The 26,900-nt window shown below is 38.1% G+C and overlaps 2 protein-coding genes across 3 annotated transcripts; both read left to right on the top strand.

Annotated features, from left to right (window-relative positions):
* The first annotated feature begins 3 nt into the window (after nucleotides 1–3).
* Nucleotides 4–10,497, top strand: mus81 (mus81 structure-specific endonuclease subunit). 2 transcript variants are annotated; one of them, XM_022071417.2, is made up of 10 exons: nucleotides 4–141; nucleotides 1,669–1,983; nucleotides 2,291–2,388; nucleotides 3,070–3,178; nucleotides 3,650–3,803; nucleotides 5,110–5,359; nucleotides 6,713–6,840; nucleotides 7,809–8,025; nucleotides 8,536–8,862; nucleotides 10,101–10,497. In XM_022071417.2, exons 2-10 carry the CDS (start codon nucleotides 1,701–1,703, stop codon nucleotides 10,341–10,343), a joined length of 1,809 nt encoding a protein of 602 aa, XP_021927109.2. In that variant the 5' UTR covers nucleotides 4–141; nucleotides 1,669–1,700; the 3' UTR covers nucleotides 10,344–10,497. The 2 variants fall into 2 exon arrangements, with proteins under 2 accessions (XP_021927109.2, XP_021927108.2); XM_022071416.2 differs by having other exon boundaries at nucleotides 125–1,116.
* A 2,273-nt stretch (nucleotides 10,498–12,770) lies between these two features.
* LOC110833395 (uncharacterized) lies at nucleotides 12,771–26,394 on the top strand. The gene is made up of 7 exons (XM_087348145.1): nucleotides 12,771–13,727; nucleotides 14,668–14,808; nucleotides 15,068–15,204; nucleotides 16,346–17,250; nucleotides 21,935–22,089; nucleotides 22,667–22,734; nucleotides 23,879–26,394. Exons 2-7 carry the CDS (start codon nucleotides 14,674–14,676, stop codon nucleotides 24,930–24,932), a joined length of 2,454 nt encoding a protein of 817 aa, XP_087204271.1. The 5' UTR covers nucleotides 12,771–13,727; nucleotides 14,668–14,673; the 3' UTR covers nucleotides 24,933–26,394.
* Nucleotides 26,395–26,900: the final 506 nt, after the last annotated feature.

Below are 26,900 nucleotides of genomic sequence, written 5' to 3'. Positions count from 1 at the left end.
CCTCATTGTTCAGACTGCAGCAATTGCTTTATGGTGCTGTCTAGAAAGTGTTTCTGCTGGTTGTGTGATAACACAGCACAACATGAACTGTGACTCTTTTGTTTTTCTGTCTACAGTGAGGTTGAAGATGGCTGTCTTCTGGTATGTTAACTCCCTCCATCAGAACAATCAATGATGGAGGCAATAAGCAGCTTAAAGCACCAGAATACATGGTGCAGCATACCAAAAGTGGGGGCTGAGGTTGTGTGGTGATTTGTATTGTCATGCTAGTTTTATTCTCAGTACATGGAATGGAAATTCAGCAGCACTTCACACACATGTAATGGGTTCAGTTTTAGATGGGACATGTAATTGTAATGTGTTTATTTTGACAGTGACTTTGAGTTGATGTACAAATGTTTTGTGACAGTAACTGTATGCACAACATAGTCTTGCCTGAGTAGTCAGTAATATTTACCTTGTATTAGGAACCTGAATCCTGATCAGTGTCACATCCTTCAAAGTCTGATTGTCATTATAATAGAGCCCTCTTTCTCTGTCTTCCAGTCAGTGAATTTTTTTAGCAAAATTTGTTTGTGTTTTTCTCAGATATCTTACACAGATACGTAAATTAATTTTCTTTTCATCATCATAACTGATGAGTTCTCTATTAATTTAAAAATATGTGTATTCCCATTATGCATCTCTGCCCTTTTGAAAAGGTTTCATTACTTATAATTTGTGTCTCTTCAGAAAGACACAGCCCACATGTTCAATTCCTTTTCCAAACTATGGACATTACATGACCATTTAATATTCCTCGTGTAATTTCACCATTCTTTTTGTCTTCCCTAGATGTGTATTTACTTTTTATTTACTCAGGGTGTGTGAACCAAGATTTATTATACATGCAAACTAATGCAGTTTTTAGCACAATTGAATTAATCTTTTAAACCTGTTCTTATAACATTTCACCGAATCATGAAACATACGTAATTGCAGCAGAACTATAACTGGAAGACATCAGTGATTGGAAATAATGTGTTGATAAAAAGAGTTTTAATAAGTTTGTTGTTTATCTTGACACTGACAATAGTTGACTACATAGTGTTAAAATTATGTCAGTATAAAAATAAGGTAATGTAACAGGAGGAAAATACTTACGAAAGTGTAGGAACTTAATAACAAATCTGCCCTTCAGTATTATAAACATTTAAACAGTAATACTTGAAGGAGTAAGACACAAAATGGTACAAAACTTCTGTGATGAAAACAACATGATAATTTTGTGTAATCACTAATTATAAATATATGCATAATGTAAGATAGGAAAATTGTATTAATCAAATTTTCTGTAATCCTTTTGAGACCCAATCAAATTTAAGCATTTTCCCGCTAATTGAACTTATATATAATTATAAAAGTATGAAATCGGGCTATAAAATTACACCAAATAAAATGATATAGCTGATATTTTTTTCCAGTTGACCCAAATAAGACATTTTTGTTATAATTGTTTATGTTTATTCCTAAACATAGCTTTCGTAATGAGAAAATATATTTTCATGGCGACCCAAATGTTTTGAAATTCTATAATTGTTATTGTTATTCTTATATCACGTGAGGATCTTTTTTAATTTTCAGTGTATTCGTGTTTAACCTCGCTTAATTTCGTATTGCGATATTTAGGTTATGAGCAGAACCTAACCTCTACTATAACAATGGCTGCTGATGCGTGGAAGCGTGGAAGGAAGCGAGTAACTTTGAAGTACAAGAAACCTCCAAATCCATTGTTTGAAAAGTGGCTTGAAGAGTGGAAGAATGAAGCAGCTAGTAGGGGCTCAGATATGCAATATTGTTTTGCAAAGGCATTATCCTCATTAAGAAGATTTCCTCTTCCATTAAAGAGTGGCAGAGACTGTGGAATTCTAGAATCTTTTGGCAACAGGTTATGTATAATGTTAGACCGCAAACTTAATGAATACAGGAAGACTCATCCAGAAGGTATGCCAAATTACTATTTAACATTTTCTTATCTGTTCTGGTAACTCAAGTGTTTTATATAGCTACCTAGTCCACAGAAAATGTGGTTTTGGTTCCTGTTTCCATGGTAATTTTCTAATGTTTCAGTATGAACGTATTTAAATTGGCTCCCAATTGTTTTAGTATATGCTGTCATATTCTAAGAATCTATTCATCTTTGAATCACTTTTCCCTATATTGCTGTAATTGGTATTCCTAAAAAGACCCTTTGCATAAAGAGATTATTTACCTACAGGTGTTCTCAGTGAATGCTATTTTGTACTCACAGGAATAGGTGACAGGTCTGATGACATAGTTACATCTGTAATTGCCAGCCCAGTAGCTTGCAGCGGCAGTCAGAGTGAGCCGAAGAGGAAAAATTTAGGTGTTGGTATAAGTGATGAGAATATTATCTTGTGACTGAGTTAGAAAGATTTCTTAGATTTGTACTAGTAGTTGTCTTATTCTGTAGCAAGATCATTTCTGTTGTTGCACATGTGTATGCTTTACTTTTCTAAACTGCAGTTACCAATGTATATTCTTGTGTTGACCCTTTTTAAAAGACCCAAAGCAACATGAAGTTTAAGTTTGACTTGCATAAAGTATGGTATTTCCAGTTCTAAATCTTCCTGTGTAACATAGTTTTCAATTTTAAGGGATGAATTCTGTTGTTTGTTGAACATTAGGTTGACAGTCTGTCTACACCGCAATATTTGGTTATAATTTCAGTGCTTAAAAGAATCCACTACATATTTTGACTGTAATTGGTTATCTTCAGGTGATTCTGTTGTAAAACTTATAGATACTGCTACTTTGTATACCTAACAGAAAATAAGTATGAAAATTAGCAGTCATATGTGTTAGTTTTGAACACTTCAAGGGAACCACCTGAAGATGATCATTGAGGTCAGAACATGTAGTGGATTCTTAATAAACACTGAAACTGTAATCAAAAATTGCTGTGTTGATAGACTGTCAACCTAACATAATAACTTGAAATATTTAGTGTGTTACTTCCACTTACAGTTCTTTTTATTGGCTGATTGATATAGCTTTTTATTTTCATAGAGGGTCAGAGTTGCCAGGAATAATAAGCAGTATCTTCCAGCATGGCGGTCAGGTCCATACGCTATTCTGCTAACACTTCATGAAGAGTCACAGAAACCAGACTATCCAGGTAACTTCTCTTGTCAGCATATCTATTTATAATTTTGGGTGGAAGCCAGTTTACAAAGAAAAGGTGGAAAGGCGTGCTCTAATATGGAGTATACACATTTTGAAAGTTATTTTTTCGTGATAAGAGTCTTAATATTCTTTTGTTGCCAATAAGCAGCTGAAGGAATATTAAACTGCACAGATTTCTTGTCTTCTGATTTATTACATATACATGACATTGAAAAATATTTCAAATAAAAGTTACACAAGTTGCCTCTGGTGGATATGGACCAACATTTCAGAGAAGCTTACTGCATCAATTATTGCCCTCGTAATTAATGAATAATTTTATATAACTGAATACCTGAACCTTTGAGCAAGAAATAGTAAATGAATAGTTGAGAAAAATCATTCTCTAATGTCCATAAATGATAATTATTTTCTCACAGAAATATTTCTGTCACTTATCTTAGCCTTTTATGTATATGTGCAGGATTCCTTACAAAAACAGAGCTTCAGACAATGGCACAACCTTTGTGTGACACGTCGTTCAAGAAGTTGGACCCCGGTTCTTTCTACACTGCGTGGTCGTGCATTGTAGGACTCATAAAACGAGGGCTTGTGCTGCGAAATGGTTGTCCTGCGAAGTAAGTATGTGGACTCCATATACCGCCAATGTGTTTGCTGACTCCATTAGTGTAGAGTCTTCTTGCATAGTTTGTAGTTATTTGGTTGGTTTAGATGATTCCGTGCTGTTACAAAACACTGCCTGTGAACTTTCTCCTGTATTAGTCCACTTTAAATTGTCACATATTTATCTTCCCAGGAAGCCATACAACCCAGATTTTATTTGGTATATTTTTTGGTTCTTTCTTTAACTAATTGTCTTGTGATGGTCAAAGAATATAATGTCCATTAGGATATCTGAACTCATTGTCCAGCCCACAACCAATCTCATTACAGACTGAGTTAATATGGCCCTCAAAAATAAGTCATGTTTGTGGCGCTATAACAGGTACAGCCAATTTTGGCCAGTGAACTTAAGAATTAGAAAGGTAAGAGTGAGTGACAAGTCTGAGTGGCAGTGGTCCATGTACAGTCACTTCAGAGGAAGATGGGTTACTGTTATGGTTGTAGTAATGTTACACAAAGAACATTATCTTAAAGGAAGCGCTTCTGTTCCTGTACCAACACATTCAATAGAATTTCAGCTGGCAGATTGGCCACCCTGCCTGCCTGCCCCCACCCACTTCTCTCTTTACATTTTTATAAATGTTATTAATTGTTTCTTGTTTTTGACCCTTGAGAGTTTTTGGACATGTTTAGATTGAAATGGTAGCAGAGAAACCACCAACAGTTTAATTAATCAGCCAATCAAAACTTTCTGCTCTCATTGCCGAACTAGGCGGTAGGCTGACAGTCAGGCAGTTGAAGAGTGAGGTGTCATTGATTGTAGGTCCATTGGCTGTAAGTAAATGGAATCCCAGCAGCCAGAATAGCTGTGCCTGCTGTAAGAGGCACAGAGGGTTGCAAGTTGTTACTTTAATGTAAATAGATACTCAGTGAAAAAATTGTTGGTAATAATGATTAGAGGTAGCGTGCTTGTCGGAAAATGAGACATTTTTATGTATTTTTACAGATTGTAGATGGAAGGTTTTGAGGCTTAGAAGTAGGCAGCGATAATATACTTAGTAACTAGTAAAACAAACTCTCTCAGAATAGAATCCAGTGGCCAGTTTCCGTGAGCACAAAGACTGACTTTCAGATTCCATAACAATAAATTTATCGTTAATGTGCTTAAAATAATACATTGTTTTATGTGGTTAATTAATCAGTAGATGGCAGGTCAACATAACTTTAAAGAAACAATTTTTTTTTAAGTATGCTTGTTATGAAAAATATAGACTTAATAAAGGTTGAACAGCTTGTTGATTGATGCTTGCTGTCTCACAGATTCAGTTTAACTGAGGCTGGTGCAGACATGGCTCAACAGCTTCGTGACAGGGGCAGTGCATCACCATCCAGACCTCTTGCTGATGCTGCCCCTTGTAATATTCCAATACACATGTCTAGTAATGGGCATGCACCTTATGCTGCTGCTAGTAACATTGATGTTGTAAACACACATATGTCTCATGACAAGGATTACCACCTTACCATATCTGTCAAGAAGAAAGACTGCAAAAACAGCCATCCTAGTTTAGTAAGTGCATTGTCACATATAATCAGTTTTTAACATATTAATGTACATTGCGGTGCAGGCCTTACCACACGATTGATATTTTAGAGGTTCTTAACCTGGCCAGGGAAATGTTTTTCTAATACCCTAGCAGAACTGTGTCATTGTACGAGGCGCGTCCACAAAGTAAGTTTCCCACTCGTCACACAGCTAGCAAACCTTATATTGCGTGAAGCGACTGTGCGTACGTGATAGAGCAATGACGTAGCATGGCGCATGCACTAACGGCACTTCCCGCGTTCTCACAGTAGCATCGTTGCAGCTGTTGAAGATGGAGGTTCTTATTCCAGCTCCCGCCGACTGTGAAGTGCGGTCAGTGATAACGCTAGGCCGCACATGGCTCGACGGACAGCAAGTCTCCTGCAGGAGTTCAGCTGGGAGGTGTTTAATCATTCACCCTACAGCCCGGACCTCGCTCCCAGTGATTTCCATCTTTTCCTACACCTCAAGAAATTCCTGTCCGGTCAGCGTCAGCGTTTTGAGAATGACAGAGAGGCGGAGATGGTTGTCACACAGTGGTTCCAATCCCAGGCGGCAGACTTCTACGACACAGGTATTCAAAAGTTGGTCCCACGGTATGACAAATGTCTCAATTCCGGTGGCGAATATGTTGAAAAATAGCTGGACACTTGCTGTATCTGTTGCAATAAATATTTCCATGAAATTGTGTTTTGTTTCTGTAAATGGCCCCAGGGAAACTTACTTTGTGGACGAGCCTCGTATCTTGAGATAGGCCATGGTTGATCACATATCCTTGAATTCCTAGACATAATCATGCTGAAATGTCATATTATATTTTAACCTTTAAAGTTGATACAGTATTATTAAACAGAGTAAGTAGCATAATTGTGGTTATGAAGAATATTTTAATATATGCGAAGGATAGTCATTCTTTGCAGCTGTAGTTCAGCTTCAGTATTCGATGCTGCACACAAGAAGTTCTTGCAAGACTCTGTGGCTCCTTGTGTTACTTGAAACTTGTAGATATATCAGTTGCATTTTTAAAATTAAAAATTGCCATTGTGCTATCATGATAATATTCTCACTGAAAGTAGTTCTGTACAACCTTTGAAGTTGAAACAGCATTGTTACGTAGCCTTTGAATCATTCAACCATTTTGGAATTATTTAATGTTAGGATTCAAGACAGTTGCTCTGGTATGACTTTTCTACTGGGTTGTTTAATGCTGACAAATTCATTTAAAAGATGGACAATATATGTCGCGCATTGCCTTATAAGACTCCTAAAATCTTTCAGGATGCATGATGTTGCACTCCTGTGATCATAGAGAGCTAAGGTTGTCTTGTATCATTTCAGAAGAAACCATCCATCAGGAAGTGTTACAAGCCTCCACCAAGACAGCAAAAAACTGCAGATGATACAGTTTTCCTGGTGCCTGGCTTGTTTGATGTGATACTCCTTGTAGACAAGCGTGAAACAACTGGGTGAGTATAGAGTGTTGACTGTGCACGGCTATGAGTTAACATGTCTTTTGTATAGACAGATATTCAATCTAATTTGTGTATGTATAAAGTGTTGTGTTACACGAGTATCAGGATGTGACATTCAGCAATGTAATGTTACATTTCTGTGTCAGTGTGACATAATACAGACTAACCCTATATGTCATTTGTTCAAGACACAAGTTTTTGCAACCATATCAAAATATCAAATCTTCATTGAGATTCTGTTGCTCAGACTTGATGCATAATGAGAAGAATCTACCGGCTTTGACACAAACTATTATACTAATTACCGTGCATTACGCGAGAGTATCAGACTACACAAATGTAGTAAATGAACTCATTTACTCTCATTTTTAATTGTGAAATAAAAAAATTCTGTATATTCACGCAATCCATTGCCATATGTGGAAGATGGCATTGCTGAAGAGGAACTCAAAGGAATAGCAGCAGGTACAAGTGCAAAGTTAGTTCAGTGCCATTTTATTTAGTACAGTTCAGTGAGAATTGTTCAATATTATGACCTTGCACACATGCAAACGGAGTGGACGAACACTTTGCCATCTGTGTGACATGAAGACTGAGTTAATGAATACGTGAAGATTTTATCATTTAAGCCCATGTAAGAGCCTGCAGAGAAAATGTTTAAATTTTTTTTTTACGTAAAGCAGACTTATATTTCCCATGATGGACTATTTTTATAAATTTGTATGTAAATTGTATACCATAGCTTTGGTTATGAACTTTTGGAAGAAATGCACATGAATTGTGGAATCAGAAGTTTCCTACTACTTGACTCAGTGTGTAGTATAATAGTCATAGGCCAATAGAATTATTCTCTTTCTGAAGATAGCTGTTAGCTGGGCTGTCGCACCATGCAGTCTGGTAGATCAGTATGCCATTGTGTGAGAACCTCAGATCTTATCTACTTTTTGTCTTTCTCCCGACAGACACTCTGGACAAAAACATCTTGAGGGTGCAACTGTTGCAGAATTGTCAATTCTGGGCACATTGTTTGAGGTCAGACACCTCACAGTGGGAGATTTCATATGGGTCTGTCGTGACCGTGTGACAGGCCAGGAGCTGGTGTTACCATACATAGTGGAGCGGAAGCGAATGGATGACCTTGCCAGCAGCATCCAAGACGGAAGATTCCGTGAGCAGAAGGTGAAGCATTTAGTTTCATTATTTAGTGTTGGTCGTAATTTTGTTTTATGCCCGAAAGATAGAATCACATCCTCTTCATGTTACAGTATTTGTGAAATATTACATTATTAACCTTTTCCATGCTAAATATGATCTCTGTCATGTCCTTGAACTCTTCAAGGCAGTTTAAGCACAGTTTATTTCCCCCCTCCAGTGACAGAATATTTTACTGAAAACAAAACACTGTGTGGTGATTGGATGTTCTTTGTATTCAGGGAGTTCCAGGTTTGAATCTTAACCCAGAGACCCTTTAACTTAATGAGGTTTCCTGTAGTCTTCCTCCAGTTAAATGCAAGGTTAGAACCATATATTAGATTATAATCTCTTCTGACTACATCATTACAATTTATTGTTTATAAAATATGATGTGTAACCTGTGTAGTTCATAAAGCATCATAATGTTAATTAACATGTAAATGTCTGTGTGTCTGAGTTAGTGCCTCAGGGACTGATGTGTTCTGTGGTGTGTAGTTCCGCATGAAGCAGAGTGGGCTGCAGAACCTGATATACCTTGTGGAGAGTCATGGCGACAACAGACGCACATCCCTTCCACTGGATACTCTGACCCAGGCAGCCATTAACACTCAAGTGGTGAATATGTTCACAGTCAAGATAACTTCCAGCCACCGCAACTCCATGCGTTATCTGTCTGTCATGACACGCCATCTAAGTGCCTCTTACTGCGACAAGACTTTCGTCAGCTGCCATCGTGGCAATCTGCCATGCTGCCACATCAGAGACGACCTCATATCTCTTATGACATTCTCAGAATTCAACAAGTCTTCATGTAAGACTAAGGTAATTCCAAACCTAACTGATACTCACATGAGCCAGTCTGGCTCGGTCAGCACGGTGTCTGACTGCAGACTGGATGACCAGTGTTTGATCCCAAGCAGGAGCACAGAATTTTTCTTCTAGCCTCAGAGTTGGGATATGTATAGATTTCAGTAAGGGCTTTCACAGCAGTTTCATTCAAAATGTTGCTAACCACCTACAGGATTACATGGCATCACAACCCAGAACACCAAATTCCACTGACACAGGATGGTGTGGAGAATGTTTCGTCATGATACAGACAGATTTACAGGAGTGATGGAGAGAAATACATAATGAGGGGCTTTAACATTTGTACTCTTCACCAAATATAATGGGCCCTTTGAGTTATGGCGAGCAGGTAAAGTGAGAGGTATGAGACTGTAACATTCTACAATCACAGGAGAAATTAGAAATAAATAATAAACTGAAAATTTTGGCGAGAAGATCTCAAGGGGATGAAACTCTTCAGAATGTGAAACTGTGAAATAGCTCGGAATAGTGTTCGGTATTTCCTGAATAATTGGAAGAGAATTTTCAGATTCATAGGATTTTGATCAGTAATGCAAAGTCAGGATAGGTTAAGGAATGTGAAGTATTTGTAGTGATTGGCCAAAGGAAAGACAAGTTTTGCAGTAATACTATTTTTATCTGACTGGGAGCTCAGAATATTGTTCTAAACATGTGCTGCTTGTCCTTTGGTATTATTATGTATGGAACAATAAGTTTGCCGCTTGTTTTGTGTGGGTGTAACATTGTACCTTACATTGAGAGATGAACATAAATTACAGATGTTTTAAAATTAAATGAGAATATTTGGGCCTAGGAATTACGAAGTAAGTTATTTATTTGGGAAACATGACAGGACACTCTGTTACTTATGTAGGGCACATAATATTGTTGGAATAGTAAAACTGAAGATGTCTTGATGGCCTGAGAATGTTCGTATGCTGGAGGAGGTAAGGAGTACATACAGAATTTTGCCTGGCAAAAGTTTTGGAAAACTGTGAAGGTTATAGGAGGGTAACATTAAAATAGAATTCTGGGGGATAAGTTGGGAGGATGGAACTAGTGCTTTGTTGTTATACTCTGTAACCCTTCCTTCACTTTATTATTGTGTGCCATTCCTTCTTCTTCCTCCACCTTTCCTATCTTTTCCACCTCTTAGTCCTTCTTTCTCTTCAGCGCCTTGTATATGTTGTATAATTTTCTTTTATGTACAGGCCAAGAGGGTGCAGGACTTATTTATGAAGCAACTCCTTCAACTGCACGGTCTCTCAGTTGAGAAGGTGCGAGCAATACTTGAGCAGTACCCTACACTTCGAGACCTCATGGCTGCGTACCAGGCTGAAGGCTCAGCTGGGGAGAAACTCCTTGCCAGCATTCGCTATGGCTTCCTGAACCGTCATATTGGACCGGTTATCAGTAGGGCGATACATCAGTTCTACACCAACCGCCTTCTATGATAAGCATGTTATTGGATACCTCACTGGTGAATGATAATGCAGGATGGAAACAAATGGGGAAAAATGTGGTAAATATTCATTGCTTGAAACTTTATTTCATTACATATATTTCTGATATTTTGAATTCACAATAAAATAACAACCTGGATCTGTAGTTTCTTTCCTTCTCAAATGGTCTGAACTGAAATTGTCTTTGCGTGACTGACATTTGTTTTCCTGTTGTAACAATAATAGTTGTGTGTAGCGTGTATTGTAATTAGTGTTGTGTCATTCTGCTGTATACCAAGAATTGATATTGCTATTGTATTGTGACACACCTGGTTCACAACTATCCACAGATGTTTCATATGAACAGAATGTTATAATGAATTCCCGAAAAAAATTTCGAAAAATCAAAAAACGTAGAAAATCATCCAAAAAGCGCACAAAACTAAGAATTTTTGAAAATTTTCAACTTGTAAATTTTTTTCGAATTTTCCGAAAATTTTTGCTTTTGTGCGCTTTTCAGAAGATTTGCAGCGTTTTTTGATTTTTCGAAAAATTTGGAAATATTTTTTTCTAAATTTGACCTAACCCATCACTATTAGAATTAGCCTCTGCTACTGTCTACTTCACACAGTCTCAGCCGGACTCGGTCTGTGCCTCAACCGGTATCTCCTTTACACGGTGTGTCACCAGGTCTCTGCTTCACTCCATCTCTGGTTAACAAGGTCTCTGCGTGACGGCCTGTGCATGAGCCTGTATCTGCTTGACTCTGGGTCTGCCTCACCCGATCTCTGCTTCCCATTTTCTGTGACTCAGCCCTTCTTCGCTTCACTCCATCTGTCTCACCAACCAACCAAAAAAGCTAACTAAGGGGCAGAGTCCTGCACAAGCGCAAGCATCGTCCCTTGCTAGGTAACCCCATTCCTGCGTACGAAACGCATTGCTGGAAATGGTAAACAGAGCCTTATAAGTAAAAACGGAAATTTTGCTAACGCTAACAAGGTTCCATCGTGGCAGAAGCCTCGACCATTCAAACTAGGGTCTGTTGCTGCTGATGGGAGGTTATCCTGTCAGGCAACTTGTCCAAAGAATTTGGTTGGTCGGTTCTCTGAGGTTTGAACCCAGAGGGGGGGGGGGTCACTTCGGCTGAGGGCCTCCGTGATAATAATAGCAAAGGACAAGCAGCACATGTTTAGAACAATATTCAGATAAAAATGGTATTACTGCAAAACTTGTCTTTCCTTTGGCCAATCACTACAAATACTTCACATTCCTTAACTTATCCTGACTTTGCATTACTGATCAAAATCCTATGAATCTGAAAATTCTCTTCCAATTATTCAGGAAATACCGAACACTATTCCGAGCTATTTCACAGTTTCACATTCTGAAGAGTGCCCCTATTAGATTATACCCTGTTATTCGCCTTACAACTGAGGAAAAGCACGGGAAACCTCAGTCAGTGTAGCTGAGTGGACTGACCACTCTTTGCGCCGACTTGGCCGTCTTTTGGGGACAGCCTCGGCTGGCCTGCTGAACATTAGTCCCCCTCGGTTGCCCTTGGGTGACCTCTGACAGCCCTCATTCGGCACGAGTGCCTCCCAAGTTGCCGGACTAAGGGGTTCCCCACACCAGCTAACTTGGAGTCGAAGCTCTCGGTCAGTGCTCTGATGTGGTCGGCGAAGAGTGAAATCCCCAAATCCTTGTGCGCGAATGCGAAGACACTTGGATTGCACCACTTGCAGCTTCCTGATGTGACTGCTGGCAGCTGACCTCCAGATGGGGCATGCGTAATCCATCATGGGACGGATGAGCTGCTTATAGAGCAGCACACCGTTCCTGATGGACAGGCCACTTCTCCTATTAAGGAGCGGACCTAGCACACCCAATCGTTGTGCCGCCTTCCTTCCCACCTGGTTGACGTGCGCCGACCAGGAAAGCCCGGCGTCAAGGGTAACCCCCAGATACCGCGCTGTTTTGACCCATTGGATCGGCTGTCCGAGAAACTGCACTGCTCTGGGCTGTTGGATGTGTCTTCTCGCCGAAACGATGAAACGCGGTGCTCTTCGAGACGTTGATAGCAATCCTCCAGGCCCTGAGCCAGAGCTCAAGTCTACTGAGGTAGGTCTCCAGATAACCCGACGAGAAGCGTTGGGCTACGGGAGCCTTGTCGTCCGCGTACTGCGTTAACTCGACGTGGCGGGACAGTGTGGGTATGTCGTTGACATACAGACTGAAGAGCACAGGGGAGACGAGTCCGGCCCTCATGACACGACATGTGGACGTGGCCGATTGGAAGGACGTTTGGAATGTCCGGCCAGCGAGGTAGGAAGAGATGGTTTTCACCAGGTACGACGGGAAGTTGAGAACGGTCAGTTCGTATAGGAAGCCTTCGACCCAGACTGTGTCAAAGGCTTTGGCCACTTCCAGGAAAACCGCGCCGTTAGCCGCCTCTCGTCATGGTTTCTGTTGACCCTTTCGACGAGGCGAGCCAGCTGCATTGACGTGCTGTGTCTGGGCCGAAACCCAAACTGCTCGTCGCGCAACAGCCCGCGTTCGTCTGCTTGATATTTATTGGCCGTACAGCTGCTTTTCAGCTTCTATTTACAAAGATATGTGACAGAAAGTTTAAATCCATTCTTTAACCACAAACACATCATGCTTTATACTAATATGTACAGTTCATCTCAGCTGATCACTCAATTGAGTCTAGCTACAAACATGATATGTTTAGGAGTTTAGCAATCAGTTTGCTGATAGTTGTGTGATAAGTTTACAATGCAGCCAGGGCCAAAGTTTCACCACACAGTAATATACGAGTAAATAAATTCGTTAGGGCTCACTACATGGCATGGAAGAGATAATTGACATTGTGCAAGTGTTAAGCCTCTAAAATGGATGCATAAGTAATAAATTAAAACTTGAAGTTTTGTATTCTGATAAGAAGGAAAATGTTTATTGCGATTTTACAAGGAGGGTACCATTGTTGGGCAGGTGGAGGTCACGGGAAGATTTCGTCTTTCCAAGTTTAGTGACGAGGGCATTAGTGTTCTATACTTAATGAAATAACTGCACAGCAGAAATATATTTGGCACGTTCTTATTTAATTGGGCCCTTCTCGGTAACGGGTATAAATGTTGGTGTAGGCATCTTTTGCAGAGGCAGAAACATGTCTTTTATAAAGGAAAAAAGAACGTAGAATATTTTATTGACGTAGTTTTATAGTGGCGTTGTCTTAGCACATGATTCAGGTGGCATATGTTGCGTTCGGCATCTTGTTTTGTGTAGATGTGGTGGTATTTTGCTAAGTGTGAGTAGGGTCGTGGTGATTTGTAGAAATAATACCAAGATTAATTAAACTAAATTACAGCAAAGACAGCGTAGTATACAAATACGAAGGTGGGTAATTCGATTGCAAATTCTATAGTAGATCCGCTTATTTATTGCAGAAAGTGGATAGAAATTGCTAGTGACTTTTTGTTTATTCGTTCGTTTTGTACCATTGCGATTTTTGTGTTTTCTTGCGTCTCTTAGTGATATTTATAACTGAAATATTTGTGTTTTTTATATGTTGTTTGCAGAAAGCATATCAGCAGCAATAGATAAAAGTAGTGGTGCAAGTAATCATTTCTAAAATTATAAACATTTTGTATAAGTATCTTCCAAGTAGGTACAGTGTTTTTGTACCTGCAGCTATTGTATGTGTTGTTCATGTAATGATCGTGAATCCTTTTTGTTAGGAAGGGTCCAGATTTCTCATCTCATGAGATTCATGAAACTTGGCCCACTTCATGCTGACCTTTGGAAAGTGTCACCTAGCTTAATAATACCGATTATTGGCACCTTCAATATTGCTCACTGGTTATCAGACACGTGCTTACAATTCAGGGATCCAATTATTCAGTGCTGTTCCAGAAAAAAATTAAAAGTTTAAATCAATGATGTAAATGTATTTAAGCCAGCATTAAAAGATTATCTTTTATCTCACTTCTACTCAAGAATAATTTACTTCAGTTGAAAATTATTGAATACTGAACATATTTGTGAAAATACCTATAATATGTATGCAATAATCTCCAGCCCAGACATTGTAAATGCCATGACTGTGACACTTGTGTGATGACACTACATGTATGTTACATAATATTAGGAAATTGTATGCTTTGGGAATTTTTCTTTTGGGCATGGGACTGTGGTCAAATGAGTGAAATATAAGAAAAACTTAATTTGGGAGAGAATTTGTAGAAGCTCATACTTCTATACTATATTCCATTCCTAAAACTATGTGAACGTCACCATAAATTGTTGCAGAGTTTGTATGAATATCAATGTTTTACAGAACAGCATGGATGGAATCAAAGAGGAACCTGAATCAGACAGCTCACGGCCGTCTACTCCACTGGAAGAATATGAACCAATATTTATAAAGACTGAACACTTTGAACCAGAAACGTTACCAATAATGAAATGTGAAGCTGTGGTAAGTCTTTCTGAACAGTTTACTTACTGAAGCAGAGCGTATTACCATGATTATTAATGTTAGCTATCTTAGGTGAGTTTAAATTTTTTTTACTGAAGGTGCCATTGCATGAGTATTTGGTTTCTATGCTTTTGCTATAGGAATTAAACATTTCACTAAGATTTAACTTAGTAATCTAATGAAATACATTAAATTGACCAACTTACTGAGGCAGATGTGTACTACATAACATATGGAGTGTGAAACTTTCACATTGCAGCACAGTGTGGACATTGACAAGGAGGAATCTGATTCAGGTAAAGATGCTGCCCTAGGAATGTCATGGGATGTCACTCCAAATAAGGAAGAGCTCAAGGATGAAGTAACCATAGAGGACAATGAAGTATCTGTGAACTGGTTAGTCCATATATTCAGAAATTAGTTGTCCATAGACTTTTGTTTAATTTTGATAAATTAATGAACTCCTGTAAATTGCTTTTATGTTAACACATCCCTTGTTTATTTTTTCTGTCCTTACTTCTTCTGCTCTCTCTCTTTTTCTTTCTTTCAGTATTTTGTCTCTCTCCTCCTTTGTGATCTCTCTTCTATCAAGGTTTCATCATGCTTCCACATTTGTATTAGTGTGTGACAAGTTAAGAAATTAGGTAGGATTTGAGGTTTTCATAGTGGTGAATCCAAAGATGGCTGTCTTCTGGGTTGTAGTGTCATGATGATGGAGGCAGCAAGGGCCTCTGAAACACTGGTAAATTTCTACTAGACTACACAGCACTACAACCCAAAATACTGTCTTATAAAGTTAGGAAATTGCCATTATTTCTGGTGCAATTGCTCCATCATTGCCTCTAGATTTTCAGTTTGCACAATACAACACCATTGACTTTTACAAATGTTACTTGTGACATCAGAGTTGTCTGGGATCAGTGACCTTTGGATGATTTGTCTGGTATGGCGATCGTGTCATTCTATTGCATGACTGGGTAATGCTATGGGAGCCTGTCTGATTGAGGATTTGCCCAACATTTTAGAGCCACTTATATACACAGGAACTAATGTTGGTCTTCATGTAAATGCTCATTATTGCCTGGTTTTGACAGAAGTATGTATGCAACAGTTTGTTAAAACTCCCCAGTATCAAATTTCAGTTCAGCAGTTCTTAGGTTATTAAATATTGACAGATATGGTGAAGCCAACAGGCACATTTTTTGCAGATGTGCCTATAAACAGTGCCATTCATTTTCTAATACCTCACAACTCATGTGTAATACTGTTTGGCACAGTACAGCAGTATTCACTTGATAAAGAAACAATTACTTTTCTGGTATATTAGTATTTTCATATACTAGTAGAGAATCCCACCTGTCTGGTGTTCTTCTATGTAGCAGTGTATTGTGTTACTCCATTTTCGTGTTATGCTTCAGTGCTGTGATTGACTCCATTATTTCATCGGTTTGAGACACAGATTAGTTTTATGAGGTGTTTTGTATGAAACAAATTATTATGTGATGCATGATAGTGCTTCAGTGCTTCCTTGTTACAGTACACACAGTGTGGATCAGCCAGCCAGTGTACAGTTGAATGGTGGCAGTAGTGGCACTTCTTCAGTTCAGGTTAACACATATCAGGATGGCAATATCCCTAGTGAGCCTTTTTCTTCAAACGCTAGGAAAGGAATTGTGCTTCCTTACAAGTGTGATGTTTGTAGTAAACAGTACCAGCACAAAGAGAATCTTAGGATACATTATCGCATCCACACAGGTGACACTCGTTTCGAATGTGATATATGTAACAAGGCCTTCTGCCAAAGTGGGCATCTAGCAACGCACAGGCGCACTCACACAGGGGAGAAACCATACAAATGTGATATTTGTAATAAAAACTTCTCGCAGAAAGGCAACTTGCAAAGGCATCATCGTATTCACACAGGTGACAAACGATATGAATGCGAAATATGCAATAAAACTTTCATTCAGAATGGTGAGCTGGTTGTGCATCGAATGACACATACAAGAGAAAGGCCATTTAGTTGTACATTGTGCCCCAGAAGATTTACACAGAAAGATATTTTGAAGAAGCATTATCGTATGCATGCGGGAGACAAGCGTTTCACATGTGAAATATGTAGTAAAGGTTATTTTGAAAGGCGTAGTCTAGAGAAACATTATCGTACTCACACGGGAGAAAAACCATTTAGTTGTGAGATATGCAACAAGAAGTTCTCGCAGAAAAGTATCCTACATAGCCATTTACGTGTTCACACCGGAGAGAAACCATTCAGATGTGAAATATGTAATCAGGCCTTTTCTAGAAGCCTGCATCTACAATCCCATCTACGTACACACACCGGTGAAAAGCCGTTCTGTTGTGACGTATGTAACAAGAGATTTTCACATAAGCATAATTTGCAAAGACATTCCCGTAGCCATGTAATGAATGTTCAAGATTGAAGAACAAGAACTTCTTAAATTTTACAAGGTAACAGTGTAAATGTAAGTGTGCTATGCTCCATGCAAAAGCTCTATTGTGGAGTAGTTTATCAAGTATTTAAATGTATTGTTAAATGCACATGAACTTGCAAGATTAGTATGAAGGCATCTTTTTAACCAATCAGTGATTGTGGTGGTTTTTTTGCATATGCTGAGGAAGATGTGCACTGTATGTTCCATCACAAAATAAACATTTCTTTTTTGCGTTTTGGGGTGCAGGAGTACCCCTTGCTTGTTTTGTGATGCCAGCCATGCACTGCAAATATTTGACTGTGTTGTCATCCATGGTTTACCTCCGTCCAGTTTTTGATTATTGTTGCATCTGTAGCATAGCATTCTTTTTATATTTCCTTCTGTTTCTCTTTGGTCCACTACTCTGTTATACAGGTCAGTAGATGGCAGATGTAGGTTGATCCATGCAGACTAGCACCTGTGACCAGAATGATCCTCACTTGGGTCAGATTATAACTCTGATCAAATATGTATGGTTATAAATAAGTGAGGAAAATATCTTACTTTTCTCTCAGGTAATGAGATAGAATATCAGTAAATCAGGTTAATTTGAAATTGGGTTTAGATGTGCTACAGAAACATTTTTTACTGTTTCCATCAGCAAATTCCAACATACAAATTGAATATTAAATTTTAGATTAATTTAATAGAACAGCCACACTAAATTAGAATACACATGAAAATATTTATAGGGAGAATTTAAAAATGGTTAAAATTGGTGTGCAAACTTAAGACAGTTACAGGTTGCCTATCTGAGAGGGAAATTTTTTTATATTTTATCCCTAAGATTAGTTCATAAAATAAGCAAACAAACAAACCATTTTGACGTGAACACGTGTTTAAAATCAGACCGACATATGGGGTACCAGGAAGAAAACGGCGATGTAACGTTTGCAGGGTGATCCATTCCGACACTATAACTTCGTGACTAATAACACGATTGAAATAAATGTGGTCTCGTTCGATCGGGTATAGGACTACGATCGAGCATGACCTTGAGTTTGCGCCTCGCATGCACGAGGCGCGGGTGGGGGCCCGCGGCGACTGGCGGCCATTTTGGGCGTGGGTGAAAATTTCCGGGCAGTATATTCGCGACTCCGATGTGCTAGCGTGCTGATTTTGGTGCCAAACGAAAGATCTCGTCTAGATCTGTCGATTTAAGCCATAAAATGTGAACTTTGTAAAATATTTGTTGGTGACAAATCAAAAATAAGTCGTGAAAAATTTAAACTTTCTGATGTCGGCCCATACTCACCGAATTTCATTCCCATATCCCAAAGAAAATATTACCCGCTAACGCAGACGTATTCACGTAAAACCCACGGCCGTGTCCCCGACACAGCCACTCCCCTATTTTTAAACCATTTTGATTAAATGAATTAATTTCCCTGTTACCACTGATGATGACCTCTTGAGGTTGAAACGCGTTTGGCACTAGTGTCTTTTTTATATTGTTGATAGTTTTTTGTTTGCTTATTTTATGTTCTAATACACTACACGGTATGCAAAGATTTAAGATCCTAAAATTAGTTGTCCTGTATAAACATTATTTTGCAAAATGTTCCCAGTCTTTCATGTTTTAGCTCTGCAACTAACTGTGGGACCTTTCATTCATATGAAGACCACATACTCAATGTGGATATCATGTGAATACTCTGAGCTTATTTTATGTGGGAGGTGGCACCGGCTTGTCAATGTAATGCTAATACATGTGTATATATTTGTGCAAATGTAATTTAGAAGCAGTCCTGTAATATTAAGAATGGAAGAGGTACTGATCATGTTAAAAGAAATTATTAGATAAAGTAGAATATATGAAGAAATGAAGAAATGAAAGCCAGAACAAATGTATGAAATCTACTCAATAATATAGGAGTTACTGGTTTGTGTTCTGGTTGCGACAAAATTTAGTTTTAAAAAATGGCTGGTAAAGTAATAAGTTGATAATTTAGACATAATTGAGTAGAATATATATATATTTCTATATATATATAGAAAGAAAATGGAATCATGAAATTGTAGCAGGAATAGTTTAACAGGAAAAAATATTAGTCGCTATATGTATGAACTGAGCTTTGTGCTCTTGTTACCGAAAGCATGTTGCCATAGTGGTAAGTTAATATTACTTAATGTGCCACACTGTTCCCCACACATTCTGGTTTATGGCTTTGAAGTGTTTTTATATATTTATTAAATATTGGTGCTCATTAAGAAACTAGGACACTGTAACAGGAGATTCATATATGTATGTAGGTTTACAGCCCACATATTTATAGATATATGATACATGCTCTTGAACTTCTAGTACATTGTTTCATCAGACTTTATACTTTAAGTACTGACATTCATTCACAAATTGAAAGAAAGATTCATTGGTGTTTTCCATAAGTGATTTTATGATTTTACTATTCACTATCAGTGACCAAGAAGTAGATTTTTTATTTTAAAATGTGATGCATGTAACTTTCAAATCAAATGATGTTCAGCAAAATATGGTTCAGTTTTGAACATATCTGATGCATTTTTTTTAATATTGTACATATAACTTGTAGTGAAACATGTATTGACCAGTATGGTGTCTGAACATGATACAGATGATTTTAGAAATACACGTTTCCATTTTGTATAAAACATCCTAGTGACATATTCAGGTACTCCAGCTCCTGTTTCCTGTCAGGTTTGAAAAGAAATTATACCAAACATTGGAATAAAAAATGTGACTGGATTCTGGCTCATTTGCCACTCTCTTCAGACTTGTTGCAACTTCTTAACTATTCCAGGCCTGGGAATCTTTTACGTCATGGTAAATAATTTCTCAGGTTTAGAAGAAATCCTGTATTGCTACAGAATTCTGGTTTCCTTTTGTGGTGCCTCAGCACAAGTCATAGCTACCTCTGACTCATTTTCCACACTTACCATTCACTTGCACATAATCATCAGAGTTGACTGTTGGTCACCTTCATCAGAATGTTTCCTTTCATTGTGTATCTTTAAACTTTTATCTTCCCCCCCCCCCCCCCATTTGCCTATTATATTACCTATGCAGTTAATACACACTGTTAAACAACAGTGGAATGTTAGGATTTTTGTTAAAACTAGAAGTGACCTTTTGGCTAAAATTGTCTGAACCTGGACAATTTTTTAACTATCCCAATTCATATTAAAGGCAGAGCCCAGAACATGTTGTTGATAGCAAAGTCTGTAGAACTCGAGGAGAAAGTTGCATATGATTATTTTGTTGGACTTGTCCATTATCTAAGCTTTTTTTAATTTAAAATCCTGACATTTGAAAAGTTGGTTCTACCTTCATGTTTTAGTTGAAAACAAAAATGAAGCCCTGAAATGACATTCCATCATAGTTTGTTAAATGTGCGGTACGTCTTTGATTGGATAATATTTATCAAGTTTTAGTAGTCTCTGCTAAATTTATTTTAAAGCAAAGATCATTATACAATCACAAGAAAAAACAGAGAACCAAAAATTCATTTTTATAATAACCTGTTAATATCATTAGACATTTACCATCTGAGATATCTTTATGACACACATTGGTTAATGCAGTAAACTGCATGTTGCCAACAAGAGCAAGGTTACGCATCACTACATAGTCGAACAGGCTGTTTTGTATTTGATGTGTGCATTGGTCCAAACTGGAACAGAATTAAATTACATTCAGTTCTGTAATACAGCATCCGACTGTGTTTGTTGTCCAGCTCTTGTCATTTCATATAACCATTTTCACTTCACATACCTTTATTTTTGTTTACAGTTTTGTGCCATATTTATTTACAGTTTATTTAATGACGCTTTCAGTGGCTCAGAGCATCAAAACAGAAGACACTAGTCAATAATTCACTTGAAATATACAGGAGGCAGTCATGGCCTAATATGAGGTTCTTTCCCAGCATTTGCCTGGAGGGGTTAAGGAAACCCATTAATACCTATCAGGGTACCAGGTCTCTGGGCTGAGATTTTAACCCAGGACCATTTGGTTTGGGTAAAGTGGATAGGACCCCGAGTTATTTTAAGGCTGAGTATCAGAATGCCAATACAAATCTTTCAACATAAGATTGCTGTCATCTGGGTTATTGCGCCGTGTGGTCTGGTAGATTTCCACGATCGTCCGTCATGACGGCCGTATGACCTCTGACACCGTGGTGGAAATCTACCAGTCTACACGGCGCAATAACCCAGAAGACAGCAATCTTCAGGATCACTGCTGTGAAAACCTCAAATCCTACCTCTCAACATAAGTTGTACCAGATTGCCAATATTTGGTTTGAGGCCGAATATCTTAAAACCAGCCCCTTTTGGGTGTTTTTAGATGTTTAAGATTAGTCAAGCGCAGAGGAGAAGGAACTGTGGAAAGTTTATAGTATTTAATATCAGCTCATCACGGCATATAGGATACGAACTGTCGTTTGATATGTGCGAACTAATACACTTTTGCTGGCGTGGCTTGTATTGATTCACTTATTTTTCTGAAGAGTATCCATTTTTGTACACCGTACTGTGAAACTTTAAGTAACAGCAGAATTATTGTCTCGTAATGCTATAGTTATAACATTATAGATAAAGAAAACTTGGATTATTACGATTGACCGACCGGGTTAAAATAAAACTTCCATAAAATCCTCTGTTGGTTAGAGTGAACATGGATGCGGTCAATGTGAAAATCGAATCAAAAGAAGAGTCCTCTGTACCTTCACCAACAGAATACGACCGTGAAAGTCACGAAGATGAGCCTTTACCATTTCTTTTTGCTGCAGTCAAAACAGAAATCGAGGTGAGTACTAGTGTAATTTCGTTTTTGAACTCACTTTAGGACTCCACCCAGTTCATAATTGGTCAATTTTTATTTAAGTGAGAATAAGAATGCTACTAAGTGATTGCAGCTATACAAACATGCATTTGGAGTAAGAGCCTCATATATTGGGTTTTTGTATCATAAAACTTGTGCACACACTCCACCCAAATCATCTGTTGGATTTTTTTAATTTTTTTTTTAAGGTACCATGATAGTTTTCTTCAAGAAATTAAATGGGGCATTGTCTAAATACAAGTTAGACATATTACCATTTAGCAAATCTGTTCAGGCATATGGTGTTCATAATGTGGCTGGTTATGTGCTGAATGATCATTCATAATTTTCAAATCATCATGTCGTAGAACTAGTCAGTTCTTTATTGAAGGGAATGGCAGAGGGATTTATATGTTTGCATGGGTGTGTGTTGGTCTTATCAATGTGTCCTTTTGGTTGGTAACTTAGGTTGAGGGTCTGTTCCATCTTTACCTTATTACTTTGTTTTAAAAGTTGTTTCTGGTGCCTATACATTTTGGTTATGTTAATGAACTATGTACAGGAGCAAGAGTCATGGGATGATCCTGAAATGATGAAGTTTGAGATAAAATCAGAGCCAGATGTGGACAGGTGAGATCACTTCTATATTATTTTTTTACTTTTTAATTAATAATTTTGTATATTAGAATCTGAGATTTGGCTTCTAGTTATTTTGAAGTGCATCACTTGAATTTACTTCTAAATTAAAATGTGCCAACTTCACAGTATTTGAGTGTGATGTATCATATGCATTTAGTGTCTGTGTGTGGATCTCATAAGTTAACTTGATGCTATTGATCACTCTCCCAAGAGGTACTTAAAAACTATCTTTGTAACAATCATATGGTTGTTCCATTGCATTGGTTTTGTGATAACTGAAATTGAATGAGGTGTGAGCGTTATTGTGTCAGTAATCACTGTTGAATTGATGGAGCGAAGTGGATGCACCTAGCTCAGGATAGAGTCTTGTGGCGGTTTTTTGTGAATGTAGTGATTATCCTTAGGGTTCCAAAAAGAAAGTGAGGTATTCTTTCACAAGCCAAGAAACAAACAACTTTTCAAAGAATATTTTGCACTATACAGTAAATAAATCAGGTAATTGCAGTTTCATGTGGATGACCAAACATATAACAGATGGATCATGGTTGTATTTTTTAGTTTACCAAATCACATTTACATTTTATCTGTTCAATTAAATCTAAGACACCTCATCTATTTAAGTTCCAAGTCTGAATGTGTTACCTCTTTTTTGAGCTGTTCCTAGTCTTATAATACAAGAATGTGATGGAATACTGTGTATTACTTGGCATATGTTTCTGTTGTGTGAATCACTAACTTATAACAATACTTTATATAAATATTTTTGAATGTGTGGTGTTATGACTGATATTCTTTATTTGTTTTCTGGATTTGGTGATGGTAGTGTTTCCACTGCTAAGGTACAGGAGTTTACAGCACCACAAAGTTCTAATATTCCTTTGCCATGTGACCATAACATAAATCCCAAAGAGTCTTGACTAAGCTAATACCAACAGTAATGTATGATGTTCCAAGGTTTTCACTTTTGTGAAGATGTCAACATCATTCCTCTGAGTAGTAACACTATTTGGACTTATAGGCAGATAGCAGTATGCTCTTTTAAAACACCTACCTACCAAGAAGTCCATACAGCATTACTACTCAGAAGATCACACTATGTTTCTGTCTGCTTTAATACTTACTGCCTTTCTTACAGGGTGGATGAGTATGGTTTGGTACAAGATGATTGTACTGAAAGTGATGAGGCTTTGGTTCAAGGTGATTGTACTGCAAAAGATGTGGCTTTGGTTCAAGGTGATTGTTCTGTGAGTGCTATAGTACAAGATAAGCCTTACAAGTGTGGAGTGTGTGGTAAGAGTTACTTGAAACCTGGTCTTTTGGTGGCACATAATCGAACCCACACTGGTGAGAAACCCTTCAATTGTAACTTCTGTAGTAAGAGCTTTTCGCGACGGGATAATCTTATATCTCATTCTCGAATTCATAGTAGCGAAAAACCTTACAAGTGTGAAGTATGTTCTAGAGGGTTTTTCCGCAATTCAAATCTTTTAATTCATGCTCGTATTCACACTGGAGACAGACCTTACAAATGTGATGTATGTGGTAAGGGCTTTACTCAGCCCCGCCACCTTCTAAATCATTCGAGAATACACACTGGAGATAAACCATTTAAATGTGACGTGTGCAGTAAAGGATTCATAACTCGCGACAAACTCGTTGCCCACAATCGAAAACACACTGGTGATAAGCCGTTTAAGTGTGAAGTATGTACTAAAAGTTTCACTCTTCGTGGTGTACTCGTAGCCCATATGCGAATCCATAATGCTGACAAACCTTTCAAGTGTGAATTCTGCAACAAGAGATTTGGTAGGCTTGATAATCTTGTGCCTCACATTAGTACGCATACTGGAGAGAAGGCGTATAAATGTGAAGTTTGCCCTAAAAGTTTTGCTCGTAAAGGTCACCTTATGGTTCATAATCGAATACACACGGGATATCGTCCTTATAAATGTGACTATTGTTGTAAAAGTTACACAGTAAGAAGGGACCTTGATGCTCATGTTCGGACGCACACCGGAGATAGGCCATATAAATGTGATGAGTGTGGTAAGGGATTTACACAGCGAGGGGCACTTGGGGTGCATATCCGCTCCCATACTGGTGAGCGACCCTTCAAGTGTGATATATGCCATAAGGGATTTACAGTTCGTGGGCATCTTCTGGCCCACACTCGTACTCGCCATTCTTAAACTTTTTTTTATGTATGCTAGGAAACTGTCTACTGATTGAGTTAATCTATCCTCAGAAATATCATTATTCCAGGATCTTGAATACATGGAACACATGATATTTTTATTTGGCATGTCTGAGAGTGTCTATTTTGTAATTTCTTCCCTCTCTTGACACAAAAGATATTTGTTTTTAATCTCTTACCTTGTTATTGTTAATTTACAGTCAACTTTATGTTAAGTGTTTTGCATCATTCCCTTGGTACAGTGCTCCCATTGACAGAACAACTGTAATTTCCTGGCTCTTGATAAGAACTGTTTGATTCACTTCCAAGCATTACAAAATTATCCTGCTGTGATTCAAGTATTTCTCTTTTAAAACAATCAAATAAACTTACCTGTGTTATAATACTGTCCCTATACAAGCAGAGTCAAACAAGGGTCAATTTCATACATGAGCTGATTCCAAATCCAGCTGTAGAAATTAATCCTGCTAACTGAGTCATGTGGCTGTAAAGCATGAAATACTGTTACCTAGCATGGACACAGTTTAAGCAATTTTGTTGCTTTAACTGTTGACAGTTTTGAGATGCTGCTCTCTTATGCAAGGCGTCTTACTGATTACTATCGTGTTTTCTAACCTCTCCCAGTTTCTCTATTTCTTATTCAGTGGTGGTCTAGCGGTTAGAACGCTGGCCTTGTAATCCTGGGGTCTCGGGTTCGATTCCCGGCGGTGCCCGAATTTATAACTTGTGTTGGGCAAGGCCGTGGTCTAGGCAACACGGAGTTTTCCTCCGTGGCATCCCAACAATTACTCCATTCACACACAGAAGAAGGCAATGGCAAACCACTTCTGGATCACCTGCCAAGAACGTATATGAACAGGTCCCAGTCCGAGAAAAGGATGGAAGGATCCTGTTCATATGGACCTGTCTTCAGACAGAACACTACAAAATGAATGCACATGTCAGTTTTATGAGATTTCTTATCCAGAAGTAACACAGTAGACCTGGCTTTATTAATGAATTTCTACATGCCTGCTCTCCTTGGGAACTGTGATCCCAGAAAATTTACAACAAAATTTTTTCCGGACAGTTTTTAGCAGAATCACATTTCACGCACAGTTTGTGCAGAGAAACACTGTTCATCAGGAAATGAAGTGATACCCACACACACAGCAATAATTGGTATGTAACATGATGTTGGATGCAGTTTCACTTGTATGTGAGTAATTTTAACAGTAGTTGCTATTAGTGCTAGACAGTAACTTATGCAGTTCCTGCTCGGTGCCAGAAAGTTACAGTTGCATTTAACTTTATCAGTGGGCATACACACAGTTTGTACTGCAGCCTTGTCTCACTGATTAACTGGTTTTATATGTCTAGGGTTTAGATATGAAGTGAAACTAATTGTTAAATTTGTATTTTCTTAAGTATAATTTCAGAGAAAATGAAAAATACAGTTTGTATCATTTGTTTTGAAATGTCCCAGCTTACTGCACAACAAAAGAATCTATAGCTAATTACATATTTTGAATTTCTGAATTTCTTATAGGTTTATTCTACGTAAGCCAATGGGTGGTGTTTTCTTATGAATTTGTGACACTGGGTAAAAGGTTTTCTCACACAAAATAGAAACACAAAATGTATGAATAATAGCATCTGTGTTTTTGTGGCCATACTGAATGCCGTAGGTTGGATCAAATACAGATTTTTCTTCAGTTCTTGCTTCTGATAACAGCAGAGCATTCTGAGCATGTGAAATGCATGGTCTCTATGAAGGTTCAGATCCCACATTAGATTCTAAAATATTTTTTCTGCCCCTGAAGAGTCCCTCCTAGTAAACAGATCTGTTCTCTATTTCCAAGCAGCAGAAGGAAGGGAAGATGTCTGTCTTTTGAGTTTTTGCACCATGTAGTCTGGTAGAAGTTCACCAACATTTCACATATCTTTGCTGCCTCCGTCATCAAGCCTCATCTGTGGAATTGGT

The sequence above is a fragment of the Zootermopsis nevadensis genome, unplaced genomic scaffold (assembly GCF_977971745.1).
Source record: "Zootermopsis nevadensis isolate Lab colony 2312 unplaced genomic scaffold, Znev_1.0 Znev_ptg000012l, whole genome shotgun sequence".
Lineage (NCBI taxonomy): Eukaryota > Metazoa > Arthropoda > Insecta > Blattodea > Termopsidae > Zootermopsis > Zootermopsis nevadensis.
The sequence above is the reverse complement of the archived record's forward strand: the minus strand, read 5'-3'. Positions and strand labels throughout refer to the sequence as shown.